At 54.5% G+C, this 24,850-nt stretch overlaps 1 protein-coding gene and 1 long non-coding RNA gene across 15 annotated transcripts in view; one reads left to right on the forward strand and one right to left on the reverse strand.

The window, feature by feature from the left end:
* PRKAG2 (protein kinase AMP-activated non-catalytic subunit gamma 2) overlaps positions 1-24,850 on the forward strand; it is a 290,170-nt gene that overhangs the window by 66,684 nt on the left and 198,636 nt on the right. For 11 of the 14 annotated variants that reach the window (XM_059074109.2, XM_067041793.1, XM_067041798.1 and 8 more), the window contains exons 2-3: positions 15,141-15,212; positions 20,825-21,104. The exons of 1 other annotated variant lie outside the window; for it this stretch is intronic. In XM_059074109.2, coding sequence (XP_058930092.1) covers positions 15,141-15,212; positions 20,825-21,104 — 352 coding nt within the window. Of the gene's footprint in view, positions 1-15,140; positions 15,213-20,824; positions 21,130-24,850 lie in introns of all 14 variants that reach the window. 2 more of the 14 variants (XM_067041807.1, XM_067041809.1) reach the window with 1 other exon arrangement.
* On the reverse strand, positions 17,592-19,288 carry LOC136794777 (uncharacterized). Its single transcript, XR_010841980.1, has 3 exons — positions 19,005-19,288; positions 18,593-18,645; positions 17,592-17,673 (listed from the first exon to the last, which is right to left on the reverse strand). It is a non-coding gene; the product is annotated as an uncharacterized lncRNA (long non-coding RNA).

Here is a 24,850-nt window from a genome sequence, read left to right on the forward strand (position 1 = left end):
CTTCTCTGCGGAGTGCCCTCCAGCCCTCCATCAGATTGAGGGCGCTGAGGTTTCTGTGGCTCCCGGAAGTTCCCGGAGCAGCTGCCCCCACCCTAAGAGCCATGACCACAGAGTGGAGGAATCCCAGGAAGTAGCACATTCCCACAAGGCCAGTGGGTGACAAAGGGCAACTTGGAGCAAGAGCTTTGTCGCTGGACGCAAAGACACCAAGAGAACTGAAATTAGAGGGTGGCCGACCTCGTGTGACAGTTACAACTGACACCTGGGTGCGCGGGGCAGCCAGGCCCGTGCCAGGGGCTCCGTCTGTACTGTGACTCTGCGGGACGGTTGTCACCGCCTTATGTAATGGAAACGTAAGCTAGAAGGTCAAAGTCAACTGGAGAGAGCACGGTGTGATAGAGAACTCGGCCAGAAGTTGCAAGGCCAGGGTTTGGTTCCGTCTCGGTCATGACTCTACCATGTGCCTTCGAGCAGCTCACTCAAATCTCTCTGGAAACCTGTTGCCCCACCCGTAATGGAAGGGGATCAGTTTGGAAGATTTCTGACATTTTCCAACGGCGACACCCTGTGACTGCGTTATTTCCCTGGTTTCGGTGTCAGGAGACCAGGGGGTCTGCAGTAGGCCTGGACCAGGGGGGCACAGGTGCTGACAGATACCACTCTGGAGGGGCCTCGGTAGGTGGTTCTCCCCAGGGCTGCAACTGCTGTTCCGGGTCTGGGGTGGCCTGGGACTGCTGGGGTTGGCAGGACCCCATGGTAGGTCAGAGCAGCAGTGCCCCCCGCTCAGAGGGCCAGGGGAGGGATGGATGTGGTTGGATGAAAGGGGAGGTGGGAATTCCCCGGCGGTCCATTGGTTAGCATTCTGCACTTTCACTGCCAAGGGCGTGGCCAAAAAAAAAAAAAGTTCCATCCCTGGTTGGGGAACTAGGTTCCCCCAAGCCATGCAGCGCGGCCAAAAAACAAAAAGGGGGGGAGGTAAGGAGTTGCCTACCTCCCATCCATGACAGTGACGAGATGTGATGCTCCGTCTCCGTTCTGTGTGCGTATCTCTGGGCACAAAGTACAAAGAGAGGTCAGAGGGCTTCAGCCAGGACAGAGGAAAAAAGATGATGCTCATCCCTGTTCACTCTCATGACATCTAGAAGGACAGGGGGTGTCGGCTCCCCTCTGAAATCTACCCGTGCTGCTTCAGAGCTCACGCAGTGCACAGTTGTTCGGACTTTTTGGTCCACAACGCAGTAACATGTATATTTTATTCATGTCTATGTGCGAATAATTGAAACAATTTTAGGAAACAATGAGATGCATTCGTATTTTATTCTGATTTATATTTTGGTGGTAGTATAATCCGCTAAATCGATTTCATGATCCACTGATGGGTTGGCGCTATTAGTTAGAGAACTGTGGCTAAATGCTTCTGGAGCAGCCAGTTCAGCCTGGGATGAAAGTTAGAGCGAATAAATAAAAGCACCTTCTTCGTTACGCTCACTTAGTGCAGAAGCCCTTGCGTTCTATTCCAGTCCCTGGTGTTTGCTGCTTCCCCTGAATTCCTTGTACTTTTCAATCTGTAACATGTGGTCACGGAGCAGGTGGTGACACACAGGTAGGAACGGAAGAATCTTTGGGCACCTGCAGGAATGTTTAGGAAGAATCTTTTGATAAACAGTTATATAAATATGGACCCTGGATATTCTCCAGATTCTGAGCTGAAAACTGTGTGGACTTTGGCTCCTGAGCCAAATCCCAGAGCCACACTGGGTAGGTGGTTGAGAGCAGAAAGTAGGTCTCTAAGCCCGGAGTCTTGCATAAGAGCCCCCCCCCCCCCGCCACCCCCGCACGGAGGAGGGTGTGTCTCGGAGCTGCCAGCGGTGCTGTGACCTGATAAACATGTTCCCTGGGTGCTCAGTTTCATTCTCATTCAAGTTTTCTGTCCTGCGGTTTGTCTTGAAGCCCAGACCCAAACCATGTGATTTTCTCCCTGTGGGGCCCCCCGCTGCCCGTGGGGCGCTAGGCAGGCGGCTGCAGAGGCAGCTGTCGGGGGCCATTTGGGTCTGCGGGACACACCCGCAGCGTCTCCACTTTCCCTCGTGGTTGCTTTTTGCCTTCGTGGAGAGGACTTAACGTGAGGGAGGCCCGATGACGAGCAGAGTCACCTAGCTGGCCGGGCAGTGGGTGACACCCACGGAGGGTTCAACACCAAGGCTACCACAGTCTCAGTTGGTGGTTTGGCATTTTATTTGTGGGTACATAGCCCTCCCCAGAGACCCAGCGCTGGCCTCTGCAGACCCTCTCTTAAGGGTTGTCTTAGTAAAATCGTGACATGTCAGAGTTGCAAACAGCCCTAGAAATTAAGGGCCAGCTGTCCTCTGACAGACAGCCACTTCTGTTTGTCCTTGCTTTCACGTGGGCCAAGTGGCCCGAGAGATCCCATTAGAGCATCCTTCTCTGATCATGAGGTCTTGGTGTTCCCTGTACCCCAGGCTGTCATCAGTCATTTATGTCTCAGTGTGAATGAGCTTCTCGGCACCTTTTCCAGTGTCGGTTTTGTGTGGGGGGAAAGACTCCCGTTTGAGTCCTGCCCGTGTGTCCAGCAGTGTGGAGGAGTGCGTCCCTGGGCGCGTAAGCGTCTCCCTGCCGTCAGCTGACTGGTGGGTGGAAGGAGACGGTGGGTGGGTACCACACAGCAGCATCACACGCCCGGTGGAAACGCACACCACTTACCCAGCAAGCGACACGAGAACAATTCTCATCGTTCCACAGATGACGCTAGAATGGGATGTCGGGGCTTTTCCAGCCTGCTGTTCTCCTTTACACATTGTAAATCTTCCATGACAGTAAAAAATAGGACTGTTTGGGCTGTTTCCTGTTTTTTACTGAACCTGCAGGAGCCAAGACCTTTCACACCCGTCTCTTCTTCTCATGCATCCATCTGCCTTGGGAATTTCGAGGTCCTTGACAAAGTCAGGGCTCTGTGTGTACAGAGACCCCCTGCTGACCGGGCGGGCCCCATTCCCCTCCCCAGGGCTAGCTGACTGTCTCCAAACTGCCACCTTCCTGCGGCCAGATTCGCCCAAGGTCAGCACCCACCAGCTCGAGGGGGGTGGGGGGAGGGGTCTAGGTTTCTGTTATCAGTCAGGGCTCTGGAGACAGAACCAAGAGGAGTGGGAGATACACATATCTGTATACGCATATACACATCCTACATGTATGTCCTTAATACACACACATATATACATCCTTAATATATATTTATCACGTATTACTATATTAAGTATATACAATGTATACTTAATATAAAGATTAACTAATAGTAACAGTTGTATATATTACATATAGTACACATATTATATTAACATATCATTATATATTATATATCACAATAGGATATTAACTGATACATGTTATTTATATTGTAAATATAGTATTAAGATAATAAATACTACACATCAAGGGATTTGTTTTAGGGAATTGGCTCGTGTCGGTGGGAACTGGCAAATCCCGAATCCACAGGGCAGGCCGGCAGGTGGAAACTCAGGCAGGAGTTGATGCTAAGATCTTGAGGCAGAATTTCTTCTTCTTCCAGAAACCTCAGTTTTTGCTCTAAGGCCTTCAGCTGACTGGATGAAGGCCAGCCACATCGTGGAGGGTGATCTCCTTTACTTAAACTCTGCTGATTATAGATGCTAACCTCACCTGCAGATACCTTCACAGCAGCATCTAGCTTAGTGCTGATTAAACCACCGGGTGCTGTGGTCTGGCCAAGTTGGCACATGAAGTTAACCAGCGCAGGCTCTGTGATGGCGCTTGGTCACCAGAGCCCAAAGCTCTCTCCTCTATAACACCACTCTCCTCCCATCACCTGGCTTGGCCTAAAGCACCACCTGTGGAGACTGGGATTGTTCTGGATTGAGGCAGCGCCTGCAACCCCGGCCGTATCTGCTGACGAGAGCGCGAAAGATGCCTGCGATGGGCTCGGGGGCTGCAGCAGACCAGACGGCTCGGCTCCTCACCTGTGTCTCCTGGGCGCCCCCAGGCACTTGCCTCCTTCCCTGCTGACCGCGAGCTGAGCCAGACCCCCTGCGTCCTCCACCCAGCCTGTCCCTCCCGCTGCCTCTAGCCAGGAGGGGCTCGGGCTGGAAGAAGACCAGAGGCTGGGGCCTAGTCCTTAGTGGTTAGCAGAGGCTGGACTCCACCTGGCCTGGGAACAGTTGCCTTTGAGAAGTCACTTTGGGGACCTGAGCCGGGAAAGTGTGGAGGGGGGGCCCTGGGAATGTGGATCGGGGTCCCCAGGCATCCCACAGCCCAAGTCCCTGTCCCCCTCTGCACAGCATCCTGGGCTGTAGAGCCAGGAGGCCACGGGTCCTTCTAAGGCTCCATTTACCTCTGGTCAAGCAAAGGCCGCCCACAAGGCAGGGCCTGGCGCCATGGCCTTTCAGCAGGAAGAGAGCCTCTGGCGGCAGCCTGCGCTGTGTAACCCCGCTTCAGGATTGCCAGGCTCCGGTTATTAACCAGCCTGTCTTCTGCTTGGGAAAGGGATACAGACGGCTCTCTAATTGTAGGAGGGGCAGCTAGCGTCTTTGCAAAAGCTCCTCAGCTGATTTCAGACCCAGGTGGAGCGTGAAAAACTGCCCTGGCCTCCCAGGTCGGTGGTTGCCCCGGGTGACGCCCTTGGCCTCTCCTTGGCCTCGATTGGTGAGGCTGGAGTGCGTCTCGGCCAGTGGTCCTGATGCAACCCAGTTCCATGTGAGAGCTCACACCACGGGAAGGGCCGTCTTTTCTTTTAACCTTTTTTAAAAATGGAAGTATGGTTGATTTACAGTGTTTCAGGTGTGCAGCAAAGTGATTCAGATGTATATATTCTTATTCAGGTTCTTTTCCATCATAGGTTATTACAAGACACTGAATATAGTTCCCTGTGCTATACTAGGTCCTTGTTGTTTATCTAGTTTACATATAGTCGTGTGTATCTATTAATTCTAAACTCCTAATGTATCCCTCCCCTGCTTCCCCCTTTGGTAACCATAAGTTTGTTTTCTATGTCTGTGAGTCTGTTTCTGTTTTGTAAATAAGTTCATTTGTATCAGTTTTTAGATTCCACATATAAGTGATATCATATGATATTTGTCTTTGATTTACTCCACTTAGTATGATAATCTCTAGGTCCAACCATGTAGCTGCAAGTGGCATTATTTCATTCTTTTTTATGGCTGAGTAATATTCCATTGCATATATGTACCACCACATTTTCTTCATTTATTCCTCTGCTGATGGACGTTTAGGTTGCTTCCGTGTCTTGCCTATTGTAAATAGTGCTGCAGTGAACATAAGGGTGCATGTATCTTTTCAAATTAGGGTTTTCGTCTTTTCCAGATAGATGTCCAGGAGTGGGATTGCTGGGTCATGCGGTAGCTCTATTTTTAGTTTTTTAAGGAACCTCCATACTGTTCTCCATAGTGGCTGCACCAACAGTGTACAAGGGTTCCCTTTTCTCCACACCCTCTCCAGCATTTATAATTTTTAGCCATTTTGTTGATGGCCATTCTGACCAGAGTGAGGTGATACCTCACTGTAGTTTCAGGAAGGACCTTCTTTTGTATCATCCTATCTGGTCTTCACAACATTGCCCTGTGATACAGAAGGCACTATAGCCTCATTTTACAGATTGAAAAACTGAGGCCCTTGGAGACTAAAACGCTTTGCTCCGTGCCAGAGTTAGGGGAGAGCTGAGGGGAGAATGCGGTCTCTTGACCACTCTGGTCTAGGGCTTCTGAAGCTACTTGTTGTTGAGAAAAGAGTTTACTGTCTGGTGCTACTGTGGGGCTGGAGAGGCCACTGGGTGAGGAATTGGGGTCAGCAGTGGGGCTGGATACTCCCTTAACACCAAGGAGGGTCAGGCTGCCAGATTTCTGCCTTTTGCACGGCCCAGGGCTTCTTTCTTGGGAGAAAGTACTGCCCACCGCGGGGCCAAAGCACTTTCCCCCCCGCTGTTGGTCAGTAGGCATCACCTGGGCACAGAGACCCAGGGCCGTTGGCCAGGGCAGCGAGGGAGCCCCCAAACAGCTATATGAATCGATCCCGGGACCACCAGGGAGGTGGGAGGGTGGGCGCAGGAGCGAAAAACAGTGGTTTCCTTTTCTCTTTTATATCAGGAAGCCCCTCAGGGTGCAGTCAGGAACCATGATGTCTTCTGGGGAAAGTAAATAATTCTGGAACTTCTCCGAGAGTTAAGTTTAGGCATTTTCCCTAATGTGTCCCCTGTCCCTCCCCTGCTGCCGAGTTCCAGTGATTCTGGGTCCGTTCCTTCTTTTTCTGAGAGTCGTTATATAGCATGATTGTTCTCAAAGGCTCCGAGTCACCATGGCTCTGGTAACCGCCCCCAACATTAGTACCAAGAATTTTGCCCATTTGGCGGTTTTGAGGGATTGAGCAAAGCCAGTCCATCTGGAGATGCCTCCCTTGAGTATCCCACGTGAGGGCCTCACCAAGGCCTTCGCCACAATTCCAACAGATCGGGTGCAGACGAGGTTCGATGGTGCGAGTAGCCCCCCACGTTGGTGACGGGGAGCACGGGGGTCAGGGGGCCGGGCAGGGCAGGGGGCCAGGTACCCGTAGTCTGAGGACACCACTCAGGGCTTTCCAGAATCATGCCGAGCATCCGCTGGGATGCACCTGGCGTTTGCACTAGCGATCCATGTGCGTAAAATTGAGGGACCTTAGAAATCACCTGAGAAACCAGAGGGTTAGCACTTAAGAAGCAGGTTGAGACACACATTAAGATAGAAAAAGCCAGATATGTGTCTGGGTCCTGACCCGCTCAGCTATGAAGCATCACCAGGGAAGCAAGGGGCACCCCCCCCATCCCTCCGTTGGTGGAGCCCACACCGCGTCTGGAGACTCTGCCCCGAGCTGGGAGAACCGTGGAGAGTATTTGGTAGCTTGAGAGATGAAGAAAATGATTTTAATGACAAATCCTAGAAGATGAGAAGCATTTTATCCTCAACCTAGCAACGCTCCCTTAAACCACCCCGATCCCACCTGCTGTTTAGCCCAGCAGGTAAGAACAGAGAAAGTCTGAGCTAACAGGCATCTTCTGAAATTATCTAGTTAAACCGTCTCCTCTGGCAGATGGAAAACTGGATTCAGACGTGCCCGAGATCCTCCAGATCTCCCGATAGTAAACCACAGAACTGGGCTGGAACCTGGCCTTCGGCTGCATCTCTGTGAACAACAGGTCGTGCTTTTATGTGCCCGAGGGGTGCGGGCTCGTCGATGCCCAGACAGCTCCCTGGGTCCGCTGTCTGCACCCGGGTAGCCCCAGATGCCGCTGATGGACACTCTTTGGGCTCAGGTCTGCTCAGCAGGGGAGGAGCACGAAACTCCTCAGAGTGTTCCCTCCTCGGTAGGAGTCTAACGGCAGGTAATTACACAGGAATGTTCTGTGGTCACCCTGACATTTAAGAGCCCTGGTTGGCCCTTAGGTGCAGGCCATGGCCCCTGACGCTGGCAGCCTTTCTGTTTGTCCTGCGTGTGCACTTTCACCTGGGCTCTTTCTGGGGTAGCCCAGCTGCACCAACAAAGGAGTTTTGTAAGACAAAGCATCAGAAATGCTGAAAAGGCAGAACTATATCTGGCCGATACACACCTACTGTCAAGGCTGAGACGGGAGTAAAAGAGCCCTCATTTTTCAAGAATTCACACATCAGTTGGTTGTAAACAGTATAGAGAAATGTTGGGATAAGTGGCCGGGAGTGGGTGAGCTATCAATAAGACCCCAAACTACACAAAATGTGGACGATCGAATTTGCTGGTGGGATGCTTGATACTTTTCTGTCCTTTGCAACATCAGCATGAAATACTTTTTTAAAACTTTCTATTGAAGTACAGCTGATTTACAATGTTGTATTAGGTGAATTACTTTTAATTAAGAAGTAGACCTTAAAGACACGGTATCACAGGCTGCCTTGGTAGCGAATCATGGAACTGTACAGACCCTCCTCCGTCCGTTCTCTTCCCCTGTGATCTCACTGTACCACAGAGACTCACTTTGCATACAAGAACCCTGTATCTTCACAGCCTCCGATACCAAGTTGCTTTTTTTAGTCTTTTTGTTTTCAGTTTTTTGGCTGCGTTGGGACTTTGTTGCTGCGCGCGGGCTTTCTCTAGTTGCAGGGAGCGGGGGCTACTCTTCGTTGTGATGCACGGGCTTCTCATTACAGTGGCTTTTCTGGTTGCGGAGCACGGGCTCTAGAGCACAGGCTTCAGTAGTTGTGGCACGCAGGCTCAGTAGTTGTGACTCACGGGCTTAGGTGCTCCGCGGCATGTGGGATCTTCCGGGACCAGGGCTGGAACCCGTGTCCCCGGCGTTGGCAGGCGGGTTCTTAACCCCTGCGCCACCAGGGAAGAGTCCCCCGGGTTGTTTTTTGCCACTGGAGCTGAGCCATCCCAAGGCGGTGGGAGGGTTTAATAGAAAGAGCTCTGAGCTAGAAGCGGGTGGACCTGGGTTATAGGGCCTGCTTGCTACTGTCTGGTTGTCTGGCCTTGGGCAAGTGGCTTAACCTCTCCGACCCTCCGTATCTTCATCTATAGACTGGGGTGATACCACTTGCCTTTCCTACTTGTATGGGCTCCTCTGAGGACCCGATGAGGCAACAAATGGAAGTTTTAAGGACATTCTAATGGCAAACTAACGACAGCTCTGCTGCTGAGACCTTACTTTTTTGAGTTAGACTTTTGGCTTTTGCATGAAATTCTGAAGAGGGGCAGGGATGGGGTATTAAGGTTGGCTCGCACCTTGGGAATTTTCTCAAACCTGGGGCTTTTCTCTTTTGTCCTGTTGCTTTCCTGACAGGCGACTTTATCAGCCCAAATCCTGAAAATGCACTTTCCCCAGAGACCCTGCCGTTTATCTCCGGAGCACGTGGTCAGGGTCTGAAATACAGCGTGTGCAGCTGAGGACAATCGCAGGGGACAGAGCCGTCTCTTGGTGCCTCCATGTGGCCCAGTGAACGGGTCACCCAGCACCAGGGAGGGTCTGAACGCCTGCCGACGGGGAGGGAGGATTCAGGGCGGCCAGATGTGGACAGAGCAGCGAGGGAGGCACAGAGCTCTGGTGGACGTTTAAACTTTGGAAAGCCCGTGAGCAGGGCGAGCTCCTGGTGCCTGGCCTTCTGGAACGTCGGCCGAGCCGAGAGGCCGGGTCCCCAGTCATCCCACCCCCTAATAGTCTCACGGTCACCGCTGCAGTCGGAGACTTTCCCACACCAGCCTCCACAGTGTGCACGGTTTGCTGGTGAGCTCGGCGAGGTGAGAGCCGAGATTAGAATCGCGGAACGTGGGGTGGGGGAGCCTTCCGGCAAAGTCCACTGCTGGTGCCAAGGGGGACTGCTCTGTGAGGGTGCTTGACCGAGGAGAACGCGCTGCCGTGGTCGCTGATGTGGAGCCCTCCTTGTCTCGAGCTTCAGGGGACCAGCCGCAGGCCCGCCCAGGGCTCCAGGCAGCCTGGGGTGGGAGCGAGACCCGCGTCCTGGTCTCGGCTCTTTCAAGACCGCCTTGTCCTGAGTCACTTAACCGCCAGGGCCTCAGTCACCAGAGCATGATGGTTCCACGAGGAATAATCGAGTATGTGCGACAGGGCTTTGGTGTGTAGAAACTGCTCTGCTGAACAAACGGGAGAGGGTAATGATTATTTGAAACCGCAGAGGAACGTACTCATTAGAATAGGAGCTAAGCGTCCACACCTGGTTCCTTCTCCTCCTTAGTGACCTGCAATCTCACGGGGGTCCGCGCGTTCGCCGCCCCTCCTGCTCATCAGCACAGGCGTGCACCCCCCACACTTGCTGCCCGGGGCGGGGCGGGGGGGCTGCTTTGTCCAGGAGTTGATTCAGACGCTTCTGCACACCTGCTGCATGTGGCGCAGAATAGCAAGATGAATGCTTTCCCCTCACCCTTGACCGGTTCACAGTCCAGTTAGAGAAACAGACTGATAAACGATATTAAGATAGCACGGTAAGTCCTGTAATAAAGGTAGTCTGAGGTGCTGTGGAAGCACAGATAAGAGAAGAATGAATTCTGCCTGAGGGATCCTATCTGAATTGGGCTTTGCATGACAGTAGGAGCTCACCCTGTGAGCCAGGATCTTGGGGCTGGGAGCTGGAGGCAAGTGGGCAGGAGGAAAGGGCTCCAAGCTTCAGAGAGGCGGCCAGCTCCGTCCTGCAGGGACCCAAGCGAAGCAAAGTCTGTTCTCTGAGGACGGGGTTGTACGGTTGGCGAAGGGTGACCTTGAACCGAGGAGCTGGGACAGCGTTCCAGGCAAAGTGTCCACAGACGCACAGCTGTGTTTAAAAAGCTGTCAAGATCCTGCCTGGGCTCTTGCTGAAAGAAGGAGGTGGGGTGCAGAGCACATCAGAAATAAGGCTGCAGAGGTTCGCAAATCCACGGGGCCTGTATTGGAGCCCGCAGGGCCCGGCTGAGAGCTCCTGACTGTGAGTCACCCATGGGAAGCTGGCAGCTCCCCGCCTGGGCTGCCGGCTGGATCACGGTGAAGCCTGCACTGCACCGCGGACCAGTCGACTCTGTGGTGGGACCCAACTGCCAAGGTGCAACCAGCCTGGGATGCTGAAATAAACCAGCACCAGAGAGGCTGAGTGTGGAATCTGCCTACGTAAGAGATTGCCAGCAAGTCCCAGTGGACTAGGTGTGGGAGCCATTGCCTAGGCTATGGTGGAGGCCCTGGGGCTTTAGGGCAGAGGCCAGCACAATGGGGCCACGGTTTTAAGAATCACTGTTCTAGCAGAGGTTTGCAGATAGCTTGAAACAGGCTAAGCTGAAAGATTTAGAGGACAATTAGGAAACCCAAAAGAGAGCCGGGCAAAGGAGGGTGCAGACCTGGACCCCACAGCAGAGGGGTTGGGAGGGTGGAAGGGGTAAAAAGAAAGATTAGGCACACAGAAAACTGCAGAACGTTGCTGAAAGAAATTAAAGAAGACACAAATAAATGGAGAGACCTCCCATGTACATGGATTGGAGACTTAATATTGAGATGGCAATACTACCCAAAGTCATCTACAGATTCAGTGCAATCCCTATCAAAATCCCAATGGCATGTTTTTGCAGATATAGAAAAATCCATCCTAAAATTTGTATGAACTCTCAAGGGACCCCAAGTAGCCAAAACAATCTTGGGGAAAAAAAAGAACAAAGTTAGAGGTCTCACACTCCCTGATCTCAAAACTTATTACAAAGTTCCAATCATCAAAACAATGTGGTACTGGCATAAAGACAGATATATAGACCAATGAACTAGAACAGAGAGTCCAGAAAGAAACTCTTCCATACATATATGGCCAAATGATTTTCAGCAAAAGTGCCAAGACCATTCACTGGGAAGAGGTAGTCTTTTCAATACCTGGTGCTGGGAAAATTGGATATCCACATGTGGAAGAATAAAGTTGGACCCTAACCTTACTATACAATATACAAAAATTACAGTAGTTCCCCTTATCCACAGGGGATATGTTCCAAAACCCCCAGTGGATGCCTGAAACCATGGATAGAACTGAACCGTGGATACTATGCTTTTTCCTATACATACATACCTAGGATAAAGTTTAATCTATGAAGTAGGCTCAGTAAGAGAATATCCAAATTGCCAGTGTCACTCCTCTTGTACTTTGGGGCCCTTATTAAGTAAAATAAGGATCGTGTGAGCACAAACACTGTGATACCGCAACAGTTGAACAGATAACCAAGACGGCTACTAAGTGACTGGCGAGGGGGTAACACATGTACTGTGTGGATATACGCTGGACAAAGGGATGACTCACGTCCCAGGCGGGACAGAGCAGGACAATGCAAGATTTCATCAAGTTACTGAGAATGGCATGAAATTCAAACCTTATGAATTGTTTATTTCTGGAATTTTCTTTTTTTAAAAATTTTTATTTTATGTTATTATTATTATTTTGGCCACGCTATGAGGCATGTGGGATCTTAGTTCCCCAACCGGGGAACAAACCCGTGCCCCCTGCAGTGGCAGCACGGAGTCTTAACCACTGGACGGCCAGGGAAGTCCCTGGAATTTTCTCTTTTTTTCCCCTTATTTATTTATTTATTTGGCTGCGTCAGATCTTAGTTGCCGCATGCAGGATCTTCACTGCGATATGTGGGGTCTTCTGGCTGCAGCATGTGGACTCTTAGTTGAGGCATGCATGTGGGATTTAATTCCCTGACCAGGGATCGAACCCGGGCCCCCTGCATTGGGAGCATGGAGTCTTAACCACTGGACCACCAGGGAAGTCCCTGGAATATTCCATTAAATACTTTTGGACCCTGGTTGACCTGAAGTAACTGAAACCTTGGAAGGCAAAACTGTTGATAAGCGGGGGGGGGGGGGGGGGGGGGAACTTCTGTAACTCAAAATGGATCAAAGACTTAAATATAAGAGCTTAAACTGTAAAACTTAGAAGAAAACAGGGGAAAAGCTCCATGACATCGGATTTGGCAATGATTTCTTGGGTATGACACCAAAGCACAGGCAACAAAATATTGATAAAAATATCAACAGATAAATTGGACTACATCAAAATTTAAAAGTTCTGTGCACCACAGGACACAATCCACAGAGTGAAAAGGCAACCTACAGAATGGGAAAAAAATACTTGCAATTCATATATCTGATAAAAGGTTAATATCCAGATTATATAAAGAACTCCTACCAACTCAGCAACAAACAAGCTGGTTAAAAAAGTCAAAGGACTTCTTTTTTTTTTTTTGCGGTACGCAGGCCTCTCACTGTTGCGGCCTCTCCCGTCATGAAGCACAGGCTCCGGACGCGCAGGCTCAGCGGCCATGGCTCACGGGCCCAGCCGCTCTGCGGCATGTGGGATCCTCCTGGACCGGGGCACAAACCCGTGTCCCCTGCATCGGCAGGCGGACTCTCAACCACTGCGCCACCAGGGAAGCCCCCCAAAGGACTTCTTGAATAGACATTTTTCTAGAAAAGATATACAAATAGCCAACAAGCACAAGAAAAGATGCTCAACATTAGTAATCATTAGGAAAATGCAAATCAAAACCACAGTGAGATACCATCTCATACCTATTAGGATGGTTTCCATAAAAACCAAAAACTAAAATAAAACAGAAAATAATAACAAGTATTGGTGAGGCTGTGGAGAAATTGGCACCCTTGTGTACCATTGGTGGGAATGTAAAATGGTACAGCTGCTACGGAAAAAGTATGGGGGTTCCTCAAAAGTATTAAAAATAAATTACTATATGATCCAGCAATTCCACATCTGGGTATATACCCAAGAGAAATGAAAGCAGGGTCTCGGAGATATTTGTACACCCACTGGATTAGTTTGCTAGGGCTGCCATAACAAAGTATCACAGACTGGGCGGCTTAAACAACAGAAATTTATTTTCTCATGATTCTAGAGGCTAGAAGTCCAAGGTCAAGGTGTCGGCAGGGTGAGTTTCTTCTGAGACCTCCTTCTTCGGCTCATAGATGGCCATCTTCTCTCTGTGTCTTCACGTGCCTTCCTTCTGTGTCTGTTTCCTGATCTTCTCTTCTTATAAGGACACTAGTGCTACTGGATTGAAGTCTTATTGGAGGGCCCATCCATATGACCTCATGTTAACGTAATTACCTCTCCAAAGACCCTCTCTACAAATACAGTCACATTCTGAGGTAAATGGGGGTGGGAGCTTCAAACCTATGGGTTTTGAGGGGGTATGCAGTTCAACCCATAACACCTGTGTTCATAGCAGCATTATTCACAGTAGCCAAAAGGTGGAAGCACCCTGTGTCCCTTGATGGATGAACAGATAAACAAAATGTGGTCTGTCCATACAATGGAACATTATTCAGCCTTTAAAAGGAAGGAAATTCTGTTACACGCTACAACACGGATGAACCTGAGGACATTACGCTAAGTGAAATAAGCCCGTCACAGAAAGACAAATGCTGCACGATTCCACCTCCATGAGTTCCCTAGAGATGTCACATGCACAGAGACGGAAAGTAGAATGGGGGCAGGGGGTGCCAGGGGCTGGGGCAGGGGGCTGGCGGGTGGTTGTCAAATGCATTTGGAGTTTCAGTTTGCAGAGGGAAGGGCCCTGGAGCTTAGTTGCCAAAAGCGTGAACGAGCTTAACTGCCCTGAACTCTACACTTAAAATGGTTAAGATGGGGCTTCCCTGGTGGGGCAGTGGTTGAGAGTCCGCCTGCCGGTGCAGGGGACACGGGTTCGTGCCCCGGTCCGGGAAGATCCCACATGCTGTGGAGCGGCTGGGCCCGTGAGCCATGGCCGCTGAGCCTGCGCGTCCGGAGCCTGTGCTCCGCAACGGAAGAGGCCGCGACAGTGAGAGGCCCGCATACCGCAAAAAAAAAAAAAAAAAAAAAAAAATGGTTAAGATGGTAAATCTTGTGTGCACGTGTTTTACCACAATAAAAAAGGAAAAAAGAGAAAGAAAACACGAAAGGTTAGGGATGCCGGCAGCTTCTCCCGGTGGAGGACTGCCCAGGTGCGGTTCCTGCCCGGGCATGCAGGTGTCCACCGGGCAAGAGACGGGAGGAAGGGGAGCAGGGTGAGGGTGACGTGATGACTTCATTTTAGACACCTTGAGTCTTTGGCGAGCTGCTCCCCCCAAGGCCACCTCTCTGGGCCACGATGTCATCGGGCTTTTCTGACCGCTTTACCCCAGCGGCCAGCCCTCCCATGCGGCCCTGTCTTCCTTCCAGGAGGACACCCTTCCTTGGGCCACGTTCGCGTCGTGAAATGAAGTCCTGGGCGTCGGCCTCTCCCCAGAGCGCCGAGGTGGGCTTTGCCCTCGCCTTTTCTGCTTTCCTCCCTTGCTCTTTCCCTTCTTCCCTGCGATGCTGGCCTCTTCTTCCTGCTCCTTCCCTTGGGGGGACGGGAAGGGAAGCTGGAGGTGGGTCAGGATCTCCGAGAGGGGCCAGCACGTCTCCACCCCTCCTTTCACCTGGTTGGCCCTCCGCGTCCTCCCTGGTGCTTGACGTTTGAGGAGGACCCAGGGAGGGGGTGGTGATACACACAGAGAGCCAGGAGCGGCCCTGGGCGAGGCCCGATGGGCACCTGAGGGTCCAGGGCATTGACCACGTGCTCTCGTTCCGTCCTAGGACCTGAGTTCCTTTGCCATGCCGCTCCTGGATGGAGACCTGGAGAGTTCAGAAAAGCATCCTTCTCGTAAGGTAAGCCACCTTCCTCACAGCTTCTCACGGCTCACCTGAGGTGCCGCTGAGGCAGAACTCCCTCGGCGCGAGCCCAAGACACATCCACCCGTGCTTCCACCTGTGGTCTCACCTGTACGTGCTTCCACCTGTGCTCTCACCTGCACCTCCACCTGTGCTCTGACCTGCGCTCCCACCCGTGCACCTGGCTGCAGCCGAGCTCAGCCTCACACCTGCCAGCCTTCACTCTTTTCTCTTCTCTTCTCTTCCCTCTGGGCTCGTCCACAGCCACTGGACTCCCCAAAGAGGGCAGAGGTGATGCCGAAGATTGACAGTGAACTCAGCACCCTGAGCGCCCGAGGAGCTAATTAGCGGAGAGAGGAGGTTGAAAGCATCAGTGAAAGCGGGACGTGGAGACCAACTGTCTCCCCCGCAGACCAGACGGGAGTCCCTTCTCCCTGCCCGTTCCTCGCCCCGTTCCTCTCCCTTTCGTCCTCCTTCCCCCTTTCCCTTTCCTCTCTTTAACCCACATTCTCCCCTCTCCCGCTGGTCAGTTCTTCCTCCAGAGGAAGCTTGGGCCGCGGAGGGCAGGCAGCCGAGGGGTGCGCATCCCGGGCTGGGTGGGTTGGCCACGGCAAGCAAAGGGAGGTCAGGGTGGCCCGCGGTCAGGGTGAGCGTGGGGCAGACGGGCGGCTGGCGGGCCGAGGCTTCGGGAGGGGCCACCGTGGGCAGTGTCTGAGAGCAGAGATAAGAGCTAGGCTGAATTCTTTGGCCCTGGAGGCTCCACGTCCCTCATCCCACCAGGCTGATGGGAAATGTGAATCTCCATCATTATTAGGACTTCCTTCCTAGATTGTGCAAAGGTCCTGGGGTCCCATGCAGCACCTACACTTGGGTTTTAAATGAAGAAACTGGACCTCAGGACGGTGAAAAGACTTTCCCACAGTCATAGGGCTGCTTCCTACCTGAGCCGGCTTCAGTCTGGACACCCTGAACTGGGGCCAGTGGCGCGGGCCACACAGGGAAGTGTCCTCAGCCGGATGGGTACCGCACAGAGGCTTTCTGCCCTTTCTGGATCAGCTCTGCATCTTTGTACCCTGTGACTGAGATCCCCATCTCCTTAGGGAGCTGAAAATCCTCAGTGACTGCCAAGCTGCATATGGACTGGACGCTTGGCGACCTCCTCTCCCATCTAGGTACCATTCAGAGTTCAGTGGAGGGGCCACAGCTGAGCCCCCCTTTACGGGTGCTCTTGACTCAAGGATGCCAACCCCACGCCTTCCCTGGCGGTCCCGTGGTCAGGACTCCGCGCTTTCACTGCTGAGGGCATGGGTTCAATCCCCGGTCGGGGAACTAAGATCCCACAAGCCACGCGGCGCAGCCGAAAAAATAAAACCAGCGCCAACCCTGCATTCCCAACATCAGTTGATATGGGAGCTGCCTGGTCTTCCCACCTGTCCCCTTTCCTGGTTCCCCTGTTCCCAGAGGTGGCAGCTCTTTGTTACATAACACATCTCGGTACAAGAGCTCCTGGTCACCTTGACTCTGCACAGCTCTGTGTGCAGCTCCCGGGCCCGTACTGGGAGGAAGGTCAGTGCCGTCGACGTCCCTGGGATCATTCGACACCACTGGGGTCGCTCTGGCTCAGCCAGCATGGCCTGGCCTGGGGCAGTCTGTGGAATGCCCAGATGACCACAGCTTTTCCTGTCTGTGTCCCTTGATCCTGGGACGAGGAGCCCGGCTCCTTTGTTCATTTTTCCTGGTAACGTCCCTTCTGTGTGACCTGGGACAAGATACCCTCTGTGAACCTGTCTCCCCCTCGGCAAACGCAGGCTCAGGACGGTGTTCGCCCTCCCTTATGAGGATTAAATGAGCTTGTCGATGGGGCAGACGTAGAGCAGTGACTGGCCCGGGACACGTGCTCAGGGGCCGTCTAGGAATGCAGGCGTGGCCTCGGGACACCCCCCGCTTCGGAGCGCCGTGAAGGCGTGCATCCACGACCCACTTACCTGAGCCGTCGGGAACGGGGCTCGGGCCCTCTTGTCCGTTGCTGGCTGTGTGCACTGTTCCTCCCTCTGCCAAGAACGCCAGCCCCTTTCCGTCGGGAGCACACAGGGGCTCAGGCCAGAGCCGCGTACCATCAGCACACTGGCCCCGAGGGCAATGGCCGTGCCCTGCATCCAGGGCACAGCCTCCACACCTCCCCAGCCTGAGTCGGGCTCCACAGACCCTCACCCCGAGGTCTGTCCAACTCGACCCCCCTTTCCTGGCGCCCTTCACCTTTAACCCCTTCGCCCACGCCCATTTCCCTCAAGTTCCCAAGGGGTGCCCGGTGCCCAGCTGTCAGTCACCGCCGAGGCCAGCCCCGCGGACCCCTTGCTCACCTGCACACGTGCCACCCTCTTCTTCGCTTTCCCGCATCCTTGGGGACGCAGCTGAGACCGAGCACCGGGTGGCCTGGCCCTGGCCCCCGCGGCCCTCCCTGCAATGGCAGACAGAGGTGGGCCTGGAAGCTCTGCTCGCGGAGGCCTGAGAGCCCACCCCATAGCTCTGCAGAGCCGGCAGGCACTCGGGAGCCTCTGGGCCCTTCGTTCACGTTCACCCAAAGCCAGAGAGGCATGCCGTTACGTTTAGCAGGGTGTCACTTTACTGCCTCTTGCTAAGAGGCACGGGGCTCTGTCCCCAGCGGCTGCGATGGCGCCGATACCCACGCCACCCCTCCCACCCTGCGGGAAGCAGCCCCGGGGGCCCAGCGCCACCGCCCCCTCGCCAGGGTCAGGGCGGGAGACACGGGGGACAAGGCCGGGATGGGCCACAGCCCCCACTGGCCATGCGGGGAGAGGGCCTGCTTTCTGGAGCCCCCTCCCGAAGCCCGATGGCTGCGTGCCGGGCTCTTTGGGCCTGCAGTTCTGAGCCCGGAATTGGAGTCAGTCCCAGTCCGGAGAATCCTAGGCTCCCCTTAGCCAGCCCGGTGAGGTTCAAACCGGCACCCAGGCCCTTCGAGGCTGCCGTTTGGCTCAACTTGCCCCGGTGACCCGCCCGCGGCGGCCCAAGTGAGTGGCCGTCTGTCTGTCCTCCCGGCTCCGGCTCCTCTCTCCCCCCGACCCTGGGACATGTCTGCCCACCGGCCTGTCCGCAGCCCGTCGGCTTTCAGCGCCTTCCCCGCCTCGGGGCCCCGTGACGGGCAGGGCCTCCCTCTGAAATCTCTCCCCGTTTGGGCCACGCTCAGGGCAGCCCTGTCTTGCCTGCCGTTCTCCAGGGTCTCGCGGGGACCCCGTCCTAGCCCACGTCTGGTTCCCTGCGTGCAGTGAACGTCAGCTTTGCTCAGCAATCCCTCCTCCCTAGGCAGGGCTCACAGTGCAGTGTGAAGGGGACGGGGCAGCGCGGGGTTACCCTCCTACCTTGACTCCTCTTCCGTTTCTCGTGTCCAGGCTGCTCCCCCTCCTGGCCGTGTCTGCTTTGCCCGGGAGGTGTATGGTGTGAGGGTCAAGGCCCCGGGCCTGAGGTCCCGCCCACCACTTACAGCTTTGGGGCCTTCACTCAGCCTCCAGCCAGCCCCTCTCTGAGCTCCGGGCGCAGTGACACCCAGCGGGTGATGGTGACAGACCACTAGAACGTCTGCCCTAAATGACCGTGTCCCCCCCCCCCGCCCCCGTGCCGAAGAGCCCTGTGGCTCCCCCTCAAAGGAGGGTCAGGCTCCCACCCCACGTGGAGTCTTTCCGTAAATCATCCCAGCCTCCCCGACTCTCCACACCTACCAAGGATCTCTTTGTAGCGAATTCATGGCGGTGAGAGCTGACCTCCCAGACGTACCTGCTGTGTACCAGGAACTGTGGCAGGTGCCTCCCTTGTGTATATCCTGTCATCTTGACGACGCGGCGAGTCGGCCTGGTGTCCCCATTGGATACATGAGGACACTGACACGTAGGTCACTTGTCACTGCTGGAAACTGAGCTGGGATTCAGACTCCTGTATCTTTGTCCAGGACCCTGACACGTACCACCCTGCCGTGGGGTCTTCCTCCACCCCTGGGCCTGCTGTCCCTACGCCCCACCCCCACGTCCAGAGGCGCACGCCGCCCACTGCTCCAAAAGCTTCTCCGTGTTAATTACTCTTAGGGTGCAGAAAAGCCTCAGGAAGCCTGAGTCCCGTAGGTCGGTTGGTAGTGGCTGAACCCAGTACTCTAGAGGCAGAGAATCTAAATGCTATTCGTACCAAATGGCTAGAAAAAGAAAACCTTGAACTTCTCCGTAAGGAGGAGAGCCTGAGTTATATGGCTCTGGGGAAGCTCGGCCTCTGCCTCGGATCCCCACTCGGCGAGGGGACTGGCACGGGGCCAGCCTCTGCACCCCTCCCCGCCATGGCCGCACTGGTCCTTTAACGCAGGGTGGAGGGTCTCAGGGAGGAGGGGCCGTGCGGTTGAGGGTCCCCACAGGGCATCACTTCCTTTAAGGGACCTCAAGTCCAGCTCGTGGGCACCCTCTAGTGGTGGAGGAGCTCACAGGGGTCCCGGGTCTAGGCAGGCACCCCAGTGGATAGAGGCGCGGAGGCTGCCTCTGCCCTGTGTTCAGCGCACCGGTCGTCACCTGCCGTGCGGAGCCCAGGGTCTCAGTGTGCTGCACGACTCCGGCCAGGCCTCATTCTTGCCCCAGAGCCCGGGGGACACGTCGTTTTCTCCTTTTCTGCTGCAGAGCCGGGTGGGCCCCGAGGCCCTTCTGGCTCCTGTGCTGCAGTCTTACCCACGGGACGGCAGCAGGTCATGTATAGAGTACAATTCCTGTGCATCAGGTCTGACCCATGCCCCTTCAGACGGCCCTGGGGGGCAGGTGCGGCCCCTCACTTCACGCAGGAGGAGACGGAGGCTTAGGGAGTCTGCATAACCTCCAGGGTGGCCCGGAGGCAAGCGGGTCAGGCCCGGGCACTCAGATGGGAGCGCCAGCTGCTAAACCCATCAGCAGGACACGTTCGAAATTCCTTGAGTCTGAGAGTTGTGTGCCTTGACTTAAATACGGAGTCCAGTAAGTGTTCAAACCATAACTACGGTTTCAGGTCATCACCGAAGTGAGCCTCAGGCCTTCGCGGCCTCGTTCGCTTTCTTCCCGGCCTCTGCCCGCAGCCCCCACTACTCCAGCGCCATAGCTGCTCGGAGGTGAAAACCTCATCACTTCCCACGCCAGGGTCCCCTCAGGATGGAGCCCCGGGCCCACTGTCTTTCAGATCAGAGAGATCAGATCTGCAGTCAGACTTGGAGAAGGACAGACACAAGGTCTTGAGGAGTGAAGGCCCCGAGACGGGCCGCAAATAGGACGGAGGGGGAAGGTGCCGTGTGTCGAGCCTTCTGGGCTGCGTGGCTGTCCTCCCCCACCTGCAGAAGACCCTTCCGGAGAACTGGGTGGAGGCCAGTGGGCCCCTGGGTGCTGCGGCCCAGCCCGTGGGCGGTCGTCCTGGGGTCCGGTCCTCCCACCGGGCCGCCTCTGGCTGTGGAAGAGCGTGAGGCTGTCCCCCGGGCCGGGCGTCCTGGCGGCAGCTGGGTAGTGGGGGGCGGTGGGAGGGCGGGCAGGACAGGGACAGGTCCTCACAGGCTCTGGGTGACCTCACCCCTCCGTCCGTCTGTCTGTCTTGTCTGTCTGCAGGTGGACAGCCCCTTCGGCTCAGGCAGCCCCTCCAAAGGCTTCTTCTCCAGAGGCCCCCAGCGCCGGCCCTCCAGCCCCGTGTCTGCCCCCGTGAGGCCCAAGACCAGCCCCGGCTCCCCCAGAACCGTCTTCCCGTTCTCCTACCAGGAGTCCTCACCGCGCTCCCCCCGCCGCATGAGCTTCAGTGGTATCTTCCGCTCCTCGTCCAAAGAATCCTCCCCCGGCTCCAACCCGTCTACCTCGCCCGGGGGCATCCGGTTCTTCTCCCGCTCCAGAAAAAGTAAGGCATTGGTGCTCTTGTTCAGGTGGGTGCAGGGCTGCCAGGGGGCTGCTCACAGCCGCTCGGCCGCGGTGCCACCTGCAGGGACGCCGAAGCTGGCCGGGGGGGCTGTCACTGAGGGTGCTGAGTGTGGGGGTCTGGCCCGTCCCCCCGGAACAAATTTATCTCCAGAGCAACGTGTTTCCCACCTGTCGCTTTATTCCGGCACTCATCCGCCCAGTATGGCGTGGCTCGCGGGGTTAATGTAAACACCCCGATACTCACGGTCTGGCTGTGAGGACAGCCACTTGGGACACCAGCCTCCAGCCTTCTCTGGAAATCAGTAGCGGGCCACGCCTGAGGCCAGAGGGCCCAGCCCTTTCTTTGATCTGCCCTGTGCGGGGCCCCAGTCCTCACGGCTTGGCGTTTGGGGGATTTGAGTGAACCTGTTTCTGGCACATCCTGACTTTTTCTGTCTCAGGCCCTGGGTAGGTGGGGCTGATTTGTTACAGAAACAGGGGAAGCAAATGTGTGTTTCAGAGAGCTTCTTTAGGCTCATGAGTATTTGTGATCTAAGGATAAAATATTCTCCACTGAGCGCCGTTGATCGTATCTAGAAGTATACGAGGGAAACCATAAAGTAGATGGAGTTTATTTTCACCTTTCCGTGTCTTAGTGCATCTCCCTACTCTTTACGACTCTTTCTGATGACGTAGGAAGTTCCTATCGAAGAAGACAGCGATTTGGAAAACAAGCTTGCCCTTGGGCATCGCGTCTGGAGTGGTCCCCCTTTCTCTCCGGGTTGTATTTGCAAGAGGACCTGTAGGTTGGCGCTATTATTCTATCTGCAAGGCCAGCCCAAGTGCAGTTTCAGTCTCCGTGACTTGTAAGGAAAGGGTGGGGAGCTTTCTTCTTTAACTGTTTTCGGTGGTTTGGGGTATCGTTCCTAGCACCCCTAAAGGCGCCCCCATGATGACTGAACTTATGTGTAAGTGTACCAACGCCACAGGACAAGGTGGTCCTCACGCAGACAGCACGGGGGACGTGCCCTTCGGAACTTAGATATGAAGCCAGATAGGGAGGTGTGTCCTAGCACTGACATCCCAACACCCTAGAGAGCACCCCCAGTTTCCTGGACAGGGACTCCCGAAATTCTCAAAGATGCTATCACGCACCACCTCTCAGAGGGAAGGGGATGTCAGACCAGACCTTCACCAGGTGTCCTGTTTCCCCGAAGGTGGCGTTGTACCTGGGTTGCTTACAACAGAACTAGGCTGTATTCATTTCCTGGGGCAGCCATTACAAAGTACCCCAAACTGTGTGGCTTAAACAACAGAAATTTATTCTCTCGGTTCCAGAGGCCAGAAACCAAAATCAAGATGTCAGCAAGGCCATGGTCCCTCCGAAGAGTCTAGGGAAGAATCTGTTCCAGGCCTTTCTCTTAGCTCCAGTGTTGCTGGCGGTCCTGGGTGCGCCTTGGCTTGTGGAAGCAGCACTCGCCGTGTCTCTGCGTCCACCGTTGTTGTCACATGGCCCTCTCCCGCCGTGTCTCTGCGTCCACCGACGTTGTCACATGGCCCTCTCCCGCCGTGTGGTGTGTCTGTGTCTGTGCTCTGCTGCTTCTCTTCTTCTTCTAAGGACAACAGTCATGTTGGATTGAGGGCCACCCTACTTCAGGATGACCTCCTCCTAACTAATTACATCTGCAATGACCCTGTTTCCAAATAAGTTCTCTTTCTGTGCTTCCTGGAAGGACATGAATTGTGGGGGGGACACCATCCAACCCAGTACACAGGTTACATTGAAAAGCCAAGATCTGCAATTCGTGGCACTGGCTGGGGAGGTGCAGGACTTGTGGCTGTAGGGTGGTCATTCTGTTAAGACCAGGGTCATTTCTTTGTGCTGTTTTGGCTGTGCTGCGTGGCATGGGATCTTAGTTTCCTGACCAGGGATGGAACCCATGCCCCCTGCAGTGGAAGCGCAGAGTCTTAACTACTGGACCAGCAGGGAAGTCCCAAGACCAGGGCCATTTCTGAAGGCAGAAAGGAGCAGCCAAGATATGGGGTCTGGGAGGTCTGGGGGAGCCAGCAGGTGGGATGCTGGTCCTGAAAACGGGCCAGATGTTCAGCTTCCCGGGAAGCAGGAGTCCGTGCTGCCCCTGTCTGGTCAGTGTTTTTAAAGGCCATTCGGTGTGCTAGAAAGCACCCAGCTGCCAACGTGTGTCTTGTTGGGTGCTGTGCAGCAAGTGTGGCTAGTTAAGGCTTCTCTGCCGTCTGGCTGGGTAGCCGTATGCAGGGCTCAAGAAGCCATGGAGTGACTGGGGCTTCTTGTAAAGACATGCGTGGATCAGGTCAGGGCGGGGGCTCGACTTCCTCAGAGGAGCTCTCTGGGAGCGGGTGTTCAGACCAGGGTGGGCCTGGACCCAGGACGGTAGCCCGTGCTATTACCCTTGAACCACTGAGCCCACGTCCTTGACCTTCCCCGAGGACGTGGGAAACCAACCCTGCCCAGCCCACTGATGAAGCAGGAAGGTCTGAGTCCGTGTCCAGGCGGCGTGTGTGCACGACTCCACGGGGCCCTCCCCTCAGGTCCTATGGCCACCGGAGTTTTTCACTGGGCTTGCTGTGAGGCTTGCGTGGAGGGTACACAATCTGTCTGCTTTTCCTCCTGCCTGAATCTACGCCCGGCTCCGCGTGTGCCCAGACTATACATTGTTCCCACTGCTCCAGAACTGATTTCACAGAATTGAGCTTGAGAGTAATGCCAGCGGCCTGTATGGAGGGTCTGGAGAAGCAGCTGCCTATGAAACCCGCTGTGTCCGTTGGAGAGATGTCGTGAAGGCACCGTTTGTCACACGAGCCCCCTGGGAGAAATTTCCTGTCTCGGTACCAAGAATAGCTGTACTTCTGAGCAACTCGATTGTTTTTGTCTATGACAGACGCTGATCGTGTAAGGACCCGATGTTCCCTGTCTGCGTTGCCTGCTGGAAATCTTAGAACCAAATGTGTATGAGGGGCGTTAAGGGATACACTTCTAGCCTGGTTTCTGAATCCATTTTTGGTCCCCATCCTTTTACTTCCCTCCCCCTCTTTTCTTTAAAACAAGGAAGACAATTGATTGGAAGGATTTGGGTGTATTTACAGAATTCAAAGAAGAGCTGAATGCTCAGGACTCAGGAAGGGAAGGAACCCGGCTGGTTCGGGGGGGCTTGGCAGCAAGAATTCATGGAGATCCAGAGAATTCCTAGTCTTTGTTTCTCTCCATTTACCATTCCAGATTCCTCATTATAGGCTCTCCGATCAGCCCAGTTGGGAATCTCTGAACCAATCAGTGACTGGGGGGCTGGGAGGCAGGATCATGCAGCAAAAGCAAAGTAACCGAGAGCCCACCCAGGAAGTGAGCAGGAAGTTCCTGGAGAAGAGGCGCAGCTGGCAGCTCTCCAGGCACCTGTATCACCCTCCTCGTCCACCGCCCAGCGTGTGTGCACACACAGCCTCCCACTTTTACGAAGATTCCCTCATTGAACTCGGTCCAGTCACCCTACACACACTGGTAGCGTCCTTGCTGCTTCCCCAGCATCATGTCCAAGCATCACCACTGAGGATGTCAGCGGGACGGACTGAGTCCTCCATCCCAAAGTAATGAAATTCCCATTTCTCCTCCAGTGCTGTCTGCACCCCTTTCCTTCTATCCGGTGGCTTTCAGCCCACATGACGACATAGAATCTAAAGGTGTAGCCAGCGCCCCAGGTGACACTCAAGCTTGCT

Source organism: Kogia breviceps, chromosome 9 (genome assembly GCF_026419965.1).
Source record: "Kogia breviceps isolate mKogBre1 chromosome 9, mKogBre1 haplotype 1, whole genome shotgun sequence".
Taxonomy (NCBI): Eukaryota; Metazoa; Chordata; class Mammalia; order Artiodactyla; family Physeteridae; genus Kogia; species Kogia breviceps.